At 45.3% G+C, this 17595-nt stretch overlaps 1 protein-coding gene across 3 annotated transcripts in view; it reads right to left on the reverse strand.

Annotated features, from left to right (window-relative positions):
* Positions 1-17595, reverse strand: part of slc8a3 (solute carrier family 8 member A3) — a 408626-nt gene that overhangs the window by 79906 nt on the left and 311125 nt on the right. For all 3 annotated transcript variants that reach the window (XM_033026834.1, XM_033026832.1, XM_033026833.1), the window contains exon 4: positions 14480-14500. In XM_033026834.1, the coding sequence (XP_032882725.1) occupies positions 14480-14500 (21 nt within the window). The remainder of the gene's footprint in view (positions 1-14479; positions 14501-17595) is intronic.

Genomic DNA, 17595 nt, shown 5'->3' on the forward strand with positions numbered 1-17595 from the left:
CCCCGTATCCCCACCCCTACTTTCCTCCCCCTGGCTTCACAATTTACAACGCTTCAACACTCTCACACCTTCTGCTTTTATCTCTGGCCTTTATTCTAATCATCTGTCTTTCACAATACCCTTTGCCTGTGGTCGCCTGTCTGCCATGCTTTACCCTGCCTCTCCCCTCTTCCAACTAACTTCCCCCCCTCTGTAATGTACATCTGGAGCAGGCAAGCAAAAATATTGGGAGGCTGTGACTGGCAATTCATCCTGGGTCAACAATATTTGCCCCAATGTATTTATTCAAGCAGCCGTAGAGTCATACAGCATGGAGCAGGCCCTTCGGCCCAACTTGCCCATGCCGACCCAATGCCTCAAGGTGCGACCAAGATGCCGCAAGGTAAAACCATTTCAAGATGAGGAAAATGGAGAGGAGGATGGAGGGACCCGGTGATGACGGATGCAAGAGCAAGGGTCGGTAAACGAGTGAACCAGGGTCCTACCTGCCACACCCTCAATGTCAGCTGCGGGATACGGCCCAGCGGCACAAAGGCTGAAGGTGGGCAGGGAGGAGAGGGACAACGGTTTGCTGGACGATCCAGGCGAAGGCGATGGCTGGGGTTCCTGCAGCAGCCTGGGGCACGCAGAGACCGAGTTCCGCTTCAAGAGATCATCACGCAGATTGGACTGGACCTTGAAAATGGCGCCAAAACTTAGGGCGGTATGATGGCGTAGCGGTAGAGATTCTGCCCTACTGTGCCAAAGGCCCAGATTCTATCCTGATTAGGGGTAGTGTCTGTATGGAGTTTGTACATTCTCCCCGTGACCACGTGGGTTTTGCCCCGGTGCTCTGGTTTCCTCCCACATTCCAAAGATGTACAGGGTTGTAGGTTAATTGGCTTTGATAAAGATTACAAATTGCCCCCAGTGTGTAGGATAGAGCTAGTGTACTGGAATCACTGCTTTCCGCACAGTATCTCTAAACTAAACTAAAAATCTGGTAACTCTTGCATGTGGTCTCAGTGGACTATTTCAATACACTGGACTAATCTGGGATTGTGTTTAGGTATAGGAATACATTGCTGAACTGTATGCAAGATCAAAAAAGATAATTTCACTGTACATCTGCACAAATGACAATAAATAACCTTTGAGAAATATCAAAATAAAACAGGTACGCCAATGGAGTGATAATATGTGTCTGAGATTGAGCCTTGTGACTGGAGAGCTCACTCGGTAGCTTTTATTTGGAGGCGTAGGTCTGGAACATCTTTAATCTCCAGCTACATTCATTAGTTTCTGCCACTTTCCCATTAAGCAGCTCTGAGAAATCAATATTTAAAAGGTGAAATGCAATCCCAGGAATTCTGCTCCAAATAATAATTTGTTTGATAAATTACAGTTTGTAATGGTATGTTTAATCACACAACAGGTCACGCAGGTTTATTATGATTTACTGGGTCACTTGAGAGCGGTGTACCAGGCAGTGCTACTCTGGATGAATTCATCATTTTACAATCTGGCGTTATGCAGACATTTTTCAGACTTGTTCATCCACAAAATGATTCCAGGGCTGCACCAATGCCAAGCACAGCATACTTGTTTTTGCTGTGAAATAATTTATTACATGGCTACGTTTCCTGCATTGCAGAACCAGGTTAGCGATAAGAACTGCTGATGTGAAAAGGAATGTAAGGTTTCATAATAAAGCGCAAAACCTTCCACACACAGCAGTGTCTCTTCACGTCAGAGTTATGGGACAACTGACCTGATACCTAAGGGGATGATCAACAATATTCTCATGGCCAGAAAGCCGTGGTGTGTCCATGGTGTTCCGCCATGTTGGAAAAGTTCATGTGGGAAATCCAAGCCCACTGTTGGGCAGCACGGTGGTACAACGCTAGAGTTGTTGCCTCGCAGCGCCAGAGACCCGGGTTCAATCTTGACAATGGATGCTGTATGTGTGGAGTTTGCACATTCTCCCCGTGACTACCTGGGTTTTCTCTGGGTGCTCCGGTTTCCTCCCACATTCAAAAAATGTATAGATTTGTAGGTTAATTGTGTACTGTAAAATTGCCCCTAGTGTGTAGGATGTGAAAATGGAAGAACATAAAGCTCGTGCATGTGTGATCGATAGTTGACGTAGACTCAGTGGGTGGAGGCTCCTGTTTACAGGCTCTATCTCGAAACAAAACTTATTTTTGCTTTAGTTTCTTAGAGGTACAGCATTGAAATAGGCCCTTTGGCCCACTAAGTCCACGCCAACCACCGATCACCCATTCACACTAGTTCTATGTTATCCCACTTCCTCGTCCACTTCCTACACACAAGGGTCAATTTACAAAGGACAGTGAACATATAAACACGCACATCTTTGGGATGTGGGAGGAAACTGAAGCACCCAGAGAAAACCCACGCGGTCACAGGGAGAACGTACAAACTCCGTATAAACATCACCTGTAGTCAGGATTGAACCGGGGATCATGACAGAAGCCTCGTCGTGGCGATCCCCGGAAACGACGACACGATGCACTCTGTGACGCGTCGGGCGAACTATTCTGTCAACATGTTCGACGACGACAGAAGCCAACAGTGAGCTATACGTCTTGTGACACACGAGCGAACAGGGATCGAATCCGGGTCTCTGGCGCTGTCAGGCAGCAACTCTAATTTATCAGGCAGCAACTCTGATGAGAGGTAATTGACCTTTAACTGTAACTCTGGTTCTGCCTCCACAGATGCTGCCTGACCTGGTGACTATTTCACCCTTGGTTTTTAGTTTACGATATGTACATATTGTAGTCACCAACATCCATCCCTGCACAGTCTCACCAGCTTCCACCCCTCCCCCAAGAATTGGACACCCCCTTTTTCTAGCAGCCCAGAACTTGACAAAGATCCTACAAGATCCTGCAATGACAAGTTATTAAAGTGAAGGGATCATCATATTGCCTAATCTTAATTTTACTTATTGCCACATGTACTGAGGTACAGTGAAAAGCTTTTGTTGCATGCTAACCAGTCAGGGAAGACTATACATGATTACAATCGAGCCATCCACAGTGTACAGATAAAGGGAATAACATTTAGCGCATGATAAAGTAAAGTAAGGTCTGATTAAAGATAGTTCGTGAATCAACAATGAGGTAGATAGTAGCTCAGGACTGCTCTCTAGCTGTTGGTAGGTTGGTTCAGTTGCCTGATAACAGCTGGGGAGGAACTGTCCCTGAAGCTAAAGGTGTGAGTATTCACACTTCTATACTTCTGGTGTGTAGAAGAGGGGAGAAGAGAGAGTGGCCGGGGTGCAACTCATCCTTGATCATGCTGGTGCGTACTCGTTGGGCCGAAGGGCCTGTTTCCGTGTTGTATTTAGTTTAGTTTAGTTTAGTTTAGTTTAGAGATACAGCGCAGGAACAGCGATCCCCGCACATTAACACCATCCTACATACATTAGGGACAATTTTATATTTATACCAAGCCAATTAACCTACAAACCTGTACGTATTTGGAGTGTGGGAGGAAACCGAAGATCTCGGAGTAAACCCACGCAGGTCACGGGGAGAACGTACAAACTCCGAACAGACAGCACCTGTAGTCGGGATCGAACCCAGGTCTCTGGCGCTCTAAGCGCTGTAAGGCAGCAACTCTACCACTGCGCCACAGTGCCGACCAATTTCTAAACTAAACTATTGCTTTGCAATAGTCACCCTCGTCACCCTCTGGAGTAGATTGACTTTCAGGCCAGCATCCTGTGTCTGTGCAGATAAACACATTGCATCTTGCTCTGATGCTTTTGATGTTCAATCTGGAAGAGACCCCGAGGTCACGCCTGCCATTGTCCATCATCTTGCACTTCTGATTGCTTGCTTTCACCAAAGACAAATGCAGTAGTCGACTTTCCCCCGGTCAGGAAGACTGAAATGAAGAAGCTACTATGTCTGAAGAAGGGTCTCGACTCGAAACGTCAGCCATTTCTTCTCTCAAGAGATGCTGCCTGTCCCGCTGAGTTACACCAGCTTTTTGTGTCTATCTTAAGCTAATATGTTTACTTCCCTGGGTTACAAATCATTAAGAAGCCTACAGATTCCTCGCTCCCACAAGTGCTTTGGAAATTAGACCTTCGGCACAGAAACGTTAATAATTAGAGCGTATAAAAAAGGATTTAGATGTAATATATGCTGCCTGAGATGATTGTATGAATGGGTAATTATAGGTAATCTGCATGTGGCAAATTGGTTTTTAATCTGTTGTGAGGATGATCAGATCTATTAAATACTGGAAGGATGGAAATTTATTTGAGAATTCAGTGACTGATAATCATTTTAAGCTAAAATAGGCACAACGTGCAGGAGTAACTCAGCGGGTCAGACAGCATCTCTGGAGGATAAGCATAGGTGAGGTTTCGGGTGAGAAGGGTCTGAAGAAGGGTCCCAACCCTAAACGTCACCTACCATAATAATACCAAAGATGGACACAAAGTGCTGGAGTAACTCAGCAGGCCAGGCAGCATCTCTGGAGGAAAAGGATCGGATAGGTGACGTTTCGGGTCGGGATCCTTATTCAGATCCTTCTTCACCCGAAACATCACCCATCCTTTTCCTCCGCCTGACCTGCTGAGTTACTCCAGCACTTTGGGTCCATCTTCGGTGTAAACCAGCATCTGCAATTCATTGTTTTCTACTGTCATTTTACGATGTTGAGTTGTATTTATTTTATGATCTGCAACATGTGGTCCAATCATCACAATGCTCCAAGTATTCCTCAGATTCATTCAGCACCTGATGTATTTTGCCACAGGTACAAACAAAGTCTATCAACTATTTATATTCCAGATGTGGTATGCAAATCAGGGTGCTAAAAAAGGATCAGGATCCCAATTTCCTAAGAATCATATGTGTAAGAAGGAACTGCAGATGGTGGTTTACATTGAAGATAGACACACATTGCTGGAGTAACTCAGCGGGACAAGTAGTATCTCTGGATAAAAAAGAATGAGTGACGTTTCGGGTCGAGACCCTTCTTCAGACTGAGAGTCAGGGGAGAGGAAAACAAAATGGGGAAAGGTGGGCGGCACGACTCACGTCGCAGCGGCCTCTGCAGTCCGTCTGTCTTTTTATTGTTTTTTTGTCTCGTTTGAATGTAGTTTTTATTATTTATTTTTTTGTGTATGTGTGTGGGTATGTGTGTGGGGGGCGAGGGGTGGGGGAAACTTTTAAAATCTATCCCCTGCACAGAGAACCCGACCTTTTCTCTGTCGGGTCTCCGTTGTCGTTGGGGCCGAGCACCGTGGAGCGGCCTCCAGCAGGAACGACCTGGGGCTCCAGTCGCGGAGCTGCGGACCTACTCACCATCGTGGAGCTGGCCGAGTTCGGAGCGGGTGGAGCTGTGGTGGCGCTCGGCTGCGACCTGACCCCGGAGATTCGGAGGCTCCAACCGCAGGTCTGGTGGACAGTGACACCGGGAGCCCGCGGGTCCCTGCTGGGAGACCGCTTTTCGGGGCTTCCGCAACGACGACTTCCCCCGCCCGAGTTGCGGGGTTGAAGAGTACCTGGAGCGGGGCCTTACATCATCGCCCGGCGCGGCTTGGAATGGCTGTGGGACTTTGCTAGCGCCCGCCGGGGCTCCAACAACAAGACCCGGAGCGCAGCCTTGCATCACCCGGCGCGGCATAAATGGCCGCGGGACAATTACCATCGCCTGCCGGGGGCTTTGACTCTGACATCGGGAGGGGAATGGGGAGTGCAGGGGAGAGATAAGTCTTTGCCTTCCATCACAGCGAGGAGGAGATGCACTGTGATGGATGTTTGAGCACTCGGAACAACAACCGGCTCCTCTCCCTGCCCTGTAGTACGGAGCGGTTCAGGAGATCCTTCACCCCTGCAGCCATTAGATTTTATAATTCGGACCGCTAGGCTGTAGGGGGGTGCACTTTGCAATTTTTAATTTTTAATTGTTAATTATTGGTCTTTTTAAGTGTTTATTGCTCTCAGGTAGTGTCCACATTGTATTCTATGTATTTTCTGTCTGCGTTCGTTTTGAATCTGTGGGTTTGTTGGTTGGGGGCTTCTGGACATCTGAATTTCCCTGAGGGGATCAATAAAGTATTTATTATTATTATTATTATTATTATTATTATTATTATTATTATTATTAAATTGTGTTGTGTCTTGGTTCTTTTTGTGTGTATGACTGCAGAAACAACTTGATGGGGTTCAAATGACAAATAAATTGTATTGTATTGTATTGTATTGTATTGTATTGTATTGTATTGTATTGTATTGTATTGTACATAGAATATATAAGGTGTGAAAAGAATGCTGTCTGGATTAGAGGGTATTAACTGTAAGGAGAGGTTGGACAAATGTGGATTATTTTCTCTAGAGTGTTGGAGGCTGAAGGGAGACCTCATGGAAGAATATCACATTATGAAAGGCATAGATGAGGTGGACACTCAGACCTTCTTCCCAATATGAAGCTGTCAAAGATTTGATGACGCAATGAGAGTTTCTGCCTAAACCACTTAGGTCTGAAGAAAGGTCTCGACCCGAAACGTCACCCATTCCTTCTCTCCAGAGTTGTGACCTATTTTGCTGAGTTACACTAGCATTTTGTGTCTATCACCCAAGCCCATTCTCAGGATCTTACCCAAAATGGCACGGCTGGAGAGAGATTACAATTAAATCAGTGCATGGCATTATTTTACATCGGGCGCTCAAGCAACTGTGTAGGAAGGAACTGCAGATGCCGGTTTAAACTGAAGGTAGACACAAAAAATTGAGTAATTCAGCGGGACGGGCAGCAAAATCATTGTCTATGAGGACTGCTGGAGCTCACTAGTCTTCCATTCTGCAAATGTAGACAACAGCAAACAGCTGGCTGGGCCTATCTCTCATCATCCCACTAGCATAAAGTACTGGTCTGCATCAGTAGCACACACCAGAAGCCCAGCCTTAATCACGGGGCGAGTTGCAACCAAAATTAAATTGGGTCCATCTGAACAGTTCTATCCAGTGCCGGATTTAGATGAAGAGAGGCCCTAAGCTGTTCCACTTGTGAGGCCCCCAACGACCGGACAGCCATGGCGGCCAAATCTCCCACAATTCAAAGCGAGGGAGAAAGTGCCCAGCGCCGACCAGTTGCCGTTGCAGTGCGCATGTGCAAGGCGGCCTGCCGTGCCGGCGGATGAGGAGCGAGCGGAGCCCGGCGGCCCGGACACGGATAGCGGGGGGAGATGGAGAGAGAGAGATAGAGAGGGGGGCCACCCAGAGTTGAACGGTAGGTGTTCTGCCTTGGCCGGAGGCCCCCCTAGACCTCGAGGCCCATCAATTTTTGCGGGGGGCCCCCTAGAAAGTGGGGGCCCTAAGCTATAGCTTGTTTAGCTTATACGTAAATCCGGCACTAGTTCTATCCACATCCCTACTTGGCAAATAATGCAACCACGATGGAGACATCACCCCTCCACTGGCTTGTGAAATACTGAACACTAAACCAGAACCACTTCATCCAATTGTTTAGATTGTTCAGGGCAGCAGAGTGGCACAGTGTATAGAGCTGCTGCCTTAAAGAGACCTGGGTTCAATCCTCACTGCGGGTGCTGTCTGTATGGAGTTTGTACGTTCTCCCTGTACCTACGTGGGTTTTCCTTGGGTGCTCCGGTTTCCTCCCACACTCCAAAGATGTGCAGGTCTGTAGGTTAATTGGCTTTGGTGAAAATTGTAAATTAGCCCTAGAGTGTAGGATAGGGCTAGTGTACGAGGATCACTGGTCAGCACAGACTAGATGGGCCGAAGGGGCTGTTTCCACATTGTAACTCTAAAATTAAAATACTAAAACCAAAATTACAGCAATAAATTTCACACAAGGTGTCCCTGTTGGGTGGAGCGTTGAAACAAAATGCACTACGGTGGTTTGAAATGTTAAATGCCACGTGTCATATTTTAACCTCCGCTTATTACAATCCCTGACTTGTTTTGTTTTCAACAAAGCCAAAGCACTAGCAGAAGTCAGTAACAAGAGGGAAGGGGGTTTACCTGAACTGCAGGTAGTGTTGTAAAAACATGAATAGTGTATTGAAACATGTCAAGACAAACTGTGCTGGACTTGGCCAGTATCATAGTTTCATAAGGCGTGGAAACAGACCCTTCGGCCCAACTTGCCCACACCAACCAACATGCCCCATCTACACTAGTCCCTCCTGCCTGCACTTGGCCTATATCTCTCTCAACCTATCCTATCCATGTACCTGTCTAAATGTTTCGTAAACATTGTGATAGTACCTGCCTCAACTACCTCTTCTGGCAGCTCGTTCCATACACCGCCACCTTTTGCGTGAAAAAGCTGCTACTTGGGTTCCGATTAAATCTTCCCCCCCCCCCCCATCCTTACCCCCTCTCGATTCCCCTACTCTGGACAAAAGTATCTGTGCATTTACCCTATCATTCAGTGGTTCTGAATGAAGCTGCTAGCATTCAACCATTCAGTCTGAAATAAGCCTGGGCACTGGTCCCATCCACACTGCATCTGAAATTTGTTGATGGATTCAGGGAAGCCCATCTATCACCATACTTGATCACTGCACTCCACATGTCTCATGCTGGTGGGGCCCACCTGGCTGGGATTTCCTGCCACTGGATTCCAAGCTTCGTGCTTCGGACCAAATGGAGGCCAAGTTTATCTCCCGTAATTCTGGCACTGTTTAATTATTCCTGGTTATTTTCATTGGTACACGGACAAGTACATGGATAGGAAAGGTTTAGAGGGAAATGGGCCAAATGCAGGCAGGTAAGATGAGTGTAAACGAGTCAGCAAGTTGGGCCGAAGGGCTGTATCCATGCTGTGTGACTGATTCTCTGTGTTAACACTGGGTTAAAATGTGTTCAGTATTTTGTTTGATGACCTCAAAATTATTGTTTTAGTGTCAGAGACATTTAAGTGAAATGACAGCTTTGACAGGAGACAAAGCTTTCCCCCTATTCCACCTCCTGTTAGAGCTTGTCAGGGTACTCCAGGGCATGAGGTTTCTGCACTATGCCATCTCTGGCCTTATTGTCAGTGGGGATACACTGGCGGACTCTATGATGTGGAGCGAGTGTGAGGTTGGCTCTTCACATCCAAGATCAAGTATGTGCAGGATTAGGAAGGCAGATCAATTGACTCAGTCTCACACCACTGAAAAGATGCCATGTACTGTCCGTATAGTAAACTTCTTCAACAGAAAGCTAACGTGGCGAGTAGGTTTATGTTTACTCTAAGAATCGGGTCCCGCCTTCCCTCTGTAATCCCTTTCAGCTTTATAAACATACATACGTGAGCGTTTGACGGCACTAGGCCTGTAGATGCTGGAGTTTAGAAGGATGAGGGGAAGCCTCTTTGAAACTTACCGAATAGTGAAAGGCTTGGATAGAATGGATGTGGAGAGGATGTTTCGACTAGTGGGAGAGTCTAAGACCTAAGGGCATAGCCTCAGAATTAATTCACGTTCCTTTAGGAAGGAGATGAGGAGGAATTTTATTAGTCAGAGGGTGGTGAATTTCTGGAATTCTTTGCCACAGAAGGCTGCGGAGGCCAAGTCAATGGATATTTCTAAGGCAGAGATAGATAGATTCTTGATTAATATGGGTGTCAAGGGTTATGGGGAGAAAGCAGGAGAATGGGGTTAGGAGGGAGAAATAGATCAGCCATCATTGAATGGCGGAGAAGACTTGATGGGCCGAATTGCCTAAATCTGCTCCTATCACTTACATACAACATACAAAATTCCACAATATTCCTATTTAAGCCACTCATGCACTTCTGCTTTTTTGGTACAAGTTTCAAAGTCTGGATTTCCTTCCCCAATTCTCCCCCTCTCTCCTCCTTTAGGTTGTTCTTTAAATTTTACCTTTTTGACAAGACTTTTGGGCATCTATCTCCATCTATGGCTCCATTATATTCCACTAAAATGCCATAGGATTTTTAAAATATTAAAGGTGCTATTTAATTGCAAATTTTTCCCATAAATTTAATTAACTTTATTAATTATTTCATTCAACGATTCAAGCAATACTTTCAAAATTCTTAAAGTTAGGTTAATTATTTTTGATCTATGAAGCCAAATGCAATGTTATTACCCATATCATTAGCATATTTCTATACCATGTAGCCCCATTATTGTTCTAACCAAAGTTGAAAACGTGTTTTACAGATAACATATCCTTTCCCTATCTCCTCCAATTAATAAATGGGCAAAAACTATTTCATAAGGATTATTCATGAGTGTAAGTCGTTCAGAGGGTGGTGGGTGTATGGAAATAGCTGCCAGAAGAGGTAGTTGAGGCAGGTACTATAACTACATTTGAAAAACATCTGGACACGTACATGGATAGGAAAGGTTTAGAGGGACATGGGCCAAATGTGGTCATAGAAACATAGAACATAGAAAATAGGTGCATGAGTAGGCCATTCGGCCCTTCGAGCCTGCACCGCCATTCGATATGATCATGGCTGATCATCCAACTCAGTATCCCATCCCTGTCTTCTCTCCATACCCCCTGATCCCTTTAGCCACAAGGGCCACATCCAACTCCTTCTTAAATATAGCCAATGAACTGGCCTCAACTACCTTCTGTGGCAGAGAATTCCACAGATTCACCACTCAAATAGGACTTGCTTGGATGGGGTATCTTTGTCGGCAGGGACGAGTTGGGCCGAAGGGCCCATTTCAATGCTGTATGCTCTAAAGGTCAAGCAGATGATTCCTTCTGCGGAAGGAATGGGCAGGTGATATATCCACTTTGGACCCTTCTTCAGACTGATTCAGAATAGTCCAGTGTTTTGCTCAAGATCTGCAGTTCCTTGTGTCTCCATTGAAAGGTTAATGTTGGATCAGAAAATGTATAAAATCCATGGAAAATCTGGCATAAACTGGAAGATTAGATTTGACAAAATTTCACAGATGGGAGGTTTTTCCTATATATTTACTTAGAAATATATATAAAATTCCACTAATTTCTTAAAGTATTTCCCTCCTATATTACAAATACAAAGTTAGTTTTCCCTCTGTCAGTATTGGAGCATCCAAAGAAGGTGAATGTGATGAAGCCTGTAGTTGGTGCCCTGCGTAAGTCCACAACGGATAGTGTTGGAAGACACTGGCAGGCAAATGACCATTGAATGTACCAAAGTTTACTTTAGTTTAATTTAGTTTCGATATAAAACGTAGAAACAGGCCCTTCGGCCCACTGTATCCACGCCGACCAGCAATCCCCGCACACTAACGCTATCCTACACACACTAGGGACAAATTACAATTTTACCATGCTACAACCTACAAACCAGTAAATCTTTGGAGTGAGGGAGGAAGCTGGAGCAACCGGAGAAAACCCACATAATCACGGGGAGAACGTACAAACTCCGTACAGACAGCACCCGTAGTCATGATCGATCCTGGGTCTCTGACGCTGTAAGGCAGCAAATCTACCGCTGCGTCACCGTGCAGCCCCACCACCTGCTATAGTTCATGCAGAGTTTCTGTGCGCTCCCGATGTTGGTGCTCTAGATTTTCTGCAGCATCCTGTATGCCTTCTCTTCAGTTTGAGCAGTCTTAGGCCAGTGATTCTAAAGAGTTGTGGATTATTTCCCAGTGCATGGGATCAACCCCGGGGCAAAGGCTGACATTAATAACAACATTCGCTATCCTTTCAATGCACCAGCGCATCCTTTCATTAATTGAGGATATGAAAGGAAGCTCATGTAGGATTTGATGTGTTTCATTATCTGAAAGCTTTGACCTCTTTTAACCTCCAGTTTCAAAGGAAGCAAAAGACCAACAGCTAGCAATGCTTGTGATCTCAGAAATTTAAGGACAGAGTAAATACTGCCGCATGCGCTGAGGATTTACCGTGCAGACCAATTCAGAATTTAGGCTTTAGAGATACAGCGTGAAAACAGGCCCTATGGGCCCACCGACTCCGCGTCGACCGGCGATCACCCCATACACAAGCACTATCCTACACACTAGGGACAATTTACAATTTACAGAAGCCAATTAACCTACAGACCTGTACGTCTTTGGAGTGTGGGAGGAAACCGGAGCAGCCGGAGAAAATTCAGGCGGTCACAGAGAGAACGTAAAACCCTGACAGGAGGTACCTGTAGTCAGGATCGAACCCAGGTGTCTGGTGTGTAAGGCAGCAACTCCACTGCTGCGTCACTGTGCTGCCCCAATGCTCCCTACTGTGTTAGAGCCAAGTGGTAGAGGGTGGCACGGTGGCACAGCAGTAGAGTTGCTGCCTTACTGAGCCCGAAACCCGGGTTCGATCCTGACTTGGGGTGCTGTCTGTCAGGAGTTTGCACGTTCTACCCTTGGCCTGCGTGGGTTTTCTCCAGGTGCCCCAGATTCCTCCCACACTCCAAAGACGTACAGGTTTGTAGGCTAATTGGCTTTGGTAAAAAAGATTGTAGATTGTCCCTTGTGTTTAGGATTGTGTTAGTGTGTGCGGATCGCTGGGCGGCACGGACTTGGTAGGCTGAAGGGCTTGTTTCCGCGCTGTATCTCTAAAACTTAAAACTAAAAAAGAGGTCTTATTTAGAATGCAGAATAATACAGCACAGAATCAGGTCCTTTGTCCCACTATGTTTACACCAACCATGATGCCAGTCTAAACTAATCCCATTTCCCTGCATATAGTCCATATCCCTCTATTCCTGTGTAGGGAGGATCTGCAGATGCTGGTGTACATCAAAGATAGGCACAAAATGCTGGAGTAACTCAGCGGGGCAGGCAGCATCTCTGGATATAAGCATTGGGTTGAAGGGTCTCGACCCAAAACGTCATCCATTCCTTCTCTCCAGAGATACTGCCTGTCCCGCTGAGTTACTCCAGCATTTTGTGTCTATCTTCCCTCTATTCCCTGTTTGATCATATGTCTGTATAAATGCCTCTTAAACATTGCTAACGTAACTGCTTCTACCACCTCCCCGGCAGCATATTCCAGTTACTTTTGTAAAAACACTTGCCTCCTTCGTCACCTTTCAATTTCCCCCCTCTGTACTTAAATCTATGCTCTCCAGCATTAGCCCTTTCCACTGTGGAAGAGAAGACTCTTACTATCTACCTTGTCTACATCTAATTTTATATACTGCTATTAGATTTTGGTTTTCTTTGCTTGCACTCTCTTGTTATTGATTAACTGCTATGGGAACATATTCCATATTCTTTGAATCACTGAATCACGCAGCATGGACAGAGACATCCAGCCAGATCTCCGAATGTGTTGGCAGTTCAACCCACTCTTGTTCTTCCTCCAATAGTTATTTTTGAAGTATGTATCCAAGATTAATCTCAAAACAAATACTCTATGTTTCCAACATTTTCCTTTCCCAGCTCAGTGAACACTCAAGAACACAAGAAAACGGGAGAAGGAGTAGGTCACCCCACCTCTCTAGCTTGCCCCACCATTCAATATGATCATGGATGATCTATACTGGCCTCAACACCCCAGTTGCCATGGGTCGTCAATTCCCTGTCCTTTCAAAGATTTATCTGCCCCGACTTTAAATACTTCCAACGGCCTAATCTCTGTACTCTTCTGGAATTTCAGAGATTCACCACGAGAAATTGCTATACACGGCCATTTTAAAATTCAGGCCCCTTATTATATAAGGTAATTATATTCCCTCGTCCGAAAGGGGCTACAAAGCTGATTCCACACACTGTCTGAGCTGTAGGTTTGCCAGGTGTTCCTCACATTCAGGGTGGCATGAAGCAAGAAGTCAAAATCCATTTTATGGAATTGGCTGGTACCATGAGCATTGGAGACTTTCAGAATGCTGTCCAATATAGTTCATTTAGGATAGTTGAACAAGAGAATATGTTTTGAACTCAGCTTCACTCTAAATTGGCATTTCATGCTCGGGTGAAACTGCTCTGAACTGTGTAATGCATGCACCAGAGCAAGTGCACAGAAATACTGGCTTAGAGATCGCACAGTGTAAAATTGCATACAATTGTTTAACAAACAGCAAAGGAAATAGGCATTTCCAAATTCATGGTTAACTGACCAATGAACACTTTGTCTGAATTATTATGATGTATACCAATTATTCAGTGATGCATTTGTAATCACTATCAACAACATGTAAAACACATAGATGCAATTTGCGAGCAGTTTTCCCTCTGTCCCCTGTCAGCTGGAGTCACACAGGAAAATATTGAGGACATGGGTACAAAGGGGGGTGGGTGTACGACAGTGGAGTGATGGGTGTATGGGACAAGCTGCCGGAGGAGGTAGTTGAGGCAGGGATACATCGCAACATTTAAGAACACTTATACAGGTACATGGAGAAGATTAGGTTTACAGGGATATGGGCCAAAAGTAGACAGGTGTGACTAGTACACTTTGACAGCCCCATTTTGCTGCTGACATTTCTCTCTCTGAAGTAGATCTTCATATACATTCATGCAAGATAGATTACAAAATAAAATGGCAGATTAGAAAATCAGGAAAGAGTTGCTTACCTTGATGTGCCAACAAGAGAGCTGTGGAGAAAGAGAGGAAAAGAGAAAAATAATCAAATCTTAGAAACAAATAAGAGCATCTTTCCATTCTGCATTGGAACATTGGAGGTGTTCTGCAGCTCGCAATCACTCATTACTTTCCCCTGATTTGAAATATTTGACATTTTGATACATTTTTTCACAAGGTCATAAGTGATAGGAGCAGATTAGGCCATTTGGCCTATCAAGTGTGTTCCACCATTCAATCATGGCTGATCTATCCATCCCTCCTAACCCCATTCTCCTGCCTTCGTCCCATAACCCCCGACACTCGTACGAATCAAGAATGTATCTATCTCTGCCTTAAAAATATCCATTGACTTCCACAGCCTTCTGTGGCAAAGAATTCCACAGATTCACTACCCTCTGACTAAAGAAATTCCTCCTCACCTCCTTTCAAAAGGAACATCATTTAATTCTGAGGCTATGATCTTTAGTCCTAGACTCTCCCACTAGTGGAAACATCCTCTCCCCATCTGCTCTACCCATGCCATTCCCTATTCAGTAAGTTTCAATGAGGTTCCCCCTCATTCTTCTAAGCTCCAGTGAGTACAGGCCCAGTGCCGTCAAATGCTCATCATAGGTTAACCTACTCATTCCTACTGGGATCATTCATGTAAACCTCCTCTGGACCCTCTCCAAAGCCAGCACAACCTTTCTCGGATATGGTGCCCAGAAGAGCATGGTTGGTCATATTTCTGTTTATTATATCCTTGCATAAATGTGACTGCAGTTAATTTGAGATCTTTTCTCCAATGACTAATCCACAATGCCATCTATGTTCCTGACTTGTAGTCATCGAGTGCCTTTATTGCAGTGAAATGCCTTAAGATGCTTCGGAGGGATTTACACAAAATTCCAATGAGCTAATGAAGTTATGGGAAGATATGAGAATGGTGGTTTATTCAGTTATAGAGATACAGCATGGAAACAGGCCCTTTGGCCCACCGAGTCTGTGCCGACCAGCGATCCCCGTACACTAACATATTGCCACACACTAGGGGCAATTTTACAATTCTGACCAAAGTCAAATAACCTAGAAACACGTACATCTTTGTAATATGGGAGGATCACCTGAACACTGGGTCTATCCTACACACTAGGGACAATTTACAAGTTACAGAAACCAGTCAACCTACAAACCTGCATGTCTATGGAATATGTGAGGCAACCGGAGCACCCAGGGAGAAGCCACGCGGTCACGGGGAGAACGTACAAACTCCGTTCACACAGCGTCTGTAGTCAGGAACCTGGGTCTCTGGCGCTGTAAGGCAGCTATACCGCTGCGTCACCGTGCCGCCTTCAAATGTGGTTGTGAAGTGATTATGTTACTAGAAGTGTCTGGAGATAGTCTAGAGATATTCTAGAGCATAGAAATCTAACCCCCCCCCCCCCCCCCCCCCATGTGGTCAATCCCTAACATGGCCAAGGAAGGATATTTAGAGATGGGCAGTAAATGCCGATCTTGCCACTCACTCAGGACTGGAGAAATGAACAGAACGAGACAGATTTCGTCAAAAAAGGAGAGGAGTTTTGAGCAGGGAGAGCCTTGAGTTCCTAATAATAGATATGCACAGTAATGCAGTTTTGTCTATATGTCTCGTTTCCCTTATCCCTAACCATTCTGAAGAAGGTTATCGACCTGAAACGTCACCCACTCCTTCTCTCCAGAGATACTGCCTGGGTTACTGCCAGCTTTTTGTGTCTAATGCAGTTTCAGTTTCAGCTTATTGCCATGTGTACCAAGGTACAATGAAAAGCTTTTGTTGCATGCTTCCAACTGGAGAAACACAGAGCTCCCAGGACTCTGATGACATTTTGGATGGAGAAAAGGATAACTAAGAGGAATCTGAGCATGGGAATGATAAATATTAACCAGCAACTGCAGTTCTTTGTTTCTATATAAAATGGAGGCGTAGGTAGACGGAAGCTGATGCAAGTCAGTGGTAGGGTGAAGGCAGTTGGAGAATTAGATTGGGGAGGAATAAAGTGTTCACAGAGATTTCAAAATACTGGCCGGCACAGTGGGGTAGCGGTAGAGTTACTGCCTTACTGCACCGGAGACCCCTGTTCAATCCTGACCTACGGCTGCTGTCTGTACAAAGTTTGTATGTTCCCCCTGTGACCGTGTGGGTTTTCTCCAGGTGCTCTGGTTTCCTCCCACATCCCAAAGACATGCAGGTTTGTAGGTTAATAGGCTTTGGTAAATATTGTAAATTGTCCCTAGTGTGTAGGATAGTGCTAGTACACGGGAGTGGTAGCTGGTTAGTGCAGACTTGGTGGACCGGAGGGCCTGTTTCCATGCTGTATCTCTATTGTCTAAAAATCAGCAGTGGAATGGTGGAAGGTAAGGGACTCTGAAGGTCAGCAGAGTTTTGGATAATTTGGAAGATGGAAGGCAACCAAGACATAGGTGAGGAGGAGGTTGGTGATAGAATAAGGTGGAGAACAGTAGATATCATGATGGAATGTATAAGTTTATTTAAAACTTTTTTTCTCTCTATGCTTCCTAGTATTTGTAGCATGTACAAATTTATTGTGTACACCTATAGATAACTTTTGATGGGACTGTCTTCAGATGATGTAGTTGCTTGCCAACAGATTATTTGGCAACAGGGGTGGCACAGTGGCGCAACAGCAGAGTTGCTGCCAAAGACCCGGGCTCGATCCCGACGACGGGTACTGTCTGTACAGAGTTTGCACGTTCTCCCCGTGTCCGTATGTGTTTCCTCCGGGTGCTCCGGTTTCCCCCCACACTCCAAAGACGTACAGGTTTGTAGGTTAATTGGCTTCGGTAAGAATTGTAAATTGTCCCTAGTGTGTAGGATAGTGCAAGTGTATGGGGATCACTGGTCGACACAGACTCGGAAGGCCAAAGGGCCTGTTTCTGCGCAGTATCTCTAAACCTAACTAACTAAGTTTGTGCTTGAATTACGTAACAGCCCATCATACCATGAAGGAAACAGATAGCTGTCAAATATTTCCTAACATACATGCCAAATGTAGAATGGCTGGCAGATTAGCAGCTGCAGCAGTCACTGTACTTCAAATGTACTGATTCTAGGAATGAAATGAAA

This window comes from Amblyraja radiata, chromosome 9, assembly GCF_010909765.2.
Source record: "Amblyraja radiata isolate CabotCenter1 chromosome 9, sAmbRad1.1.pri, whole genome shotgun sequence".
Lineage (NCBI taxonomy): Eukaryota > Metazoa > Chordata > Chondrichthyes > Rajiformes > Rajidae > Amblyraja > Amblyraja radiata.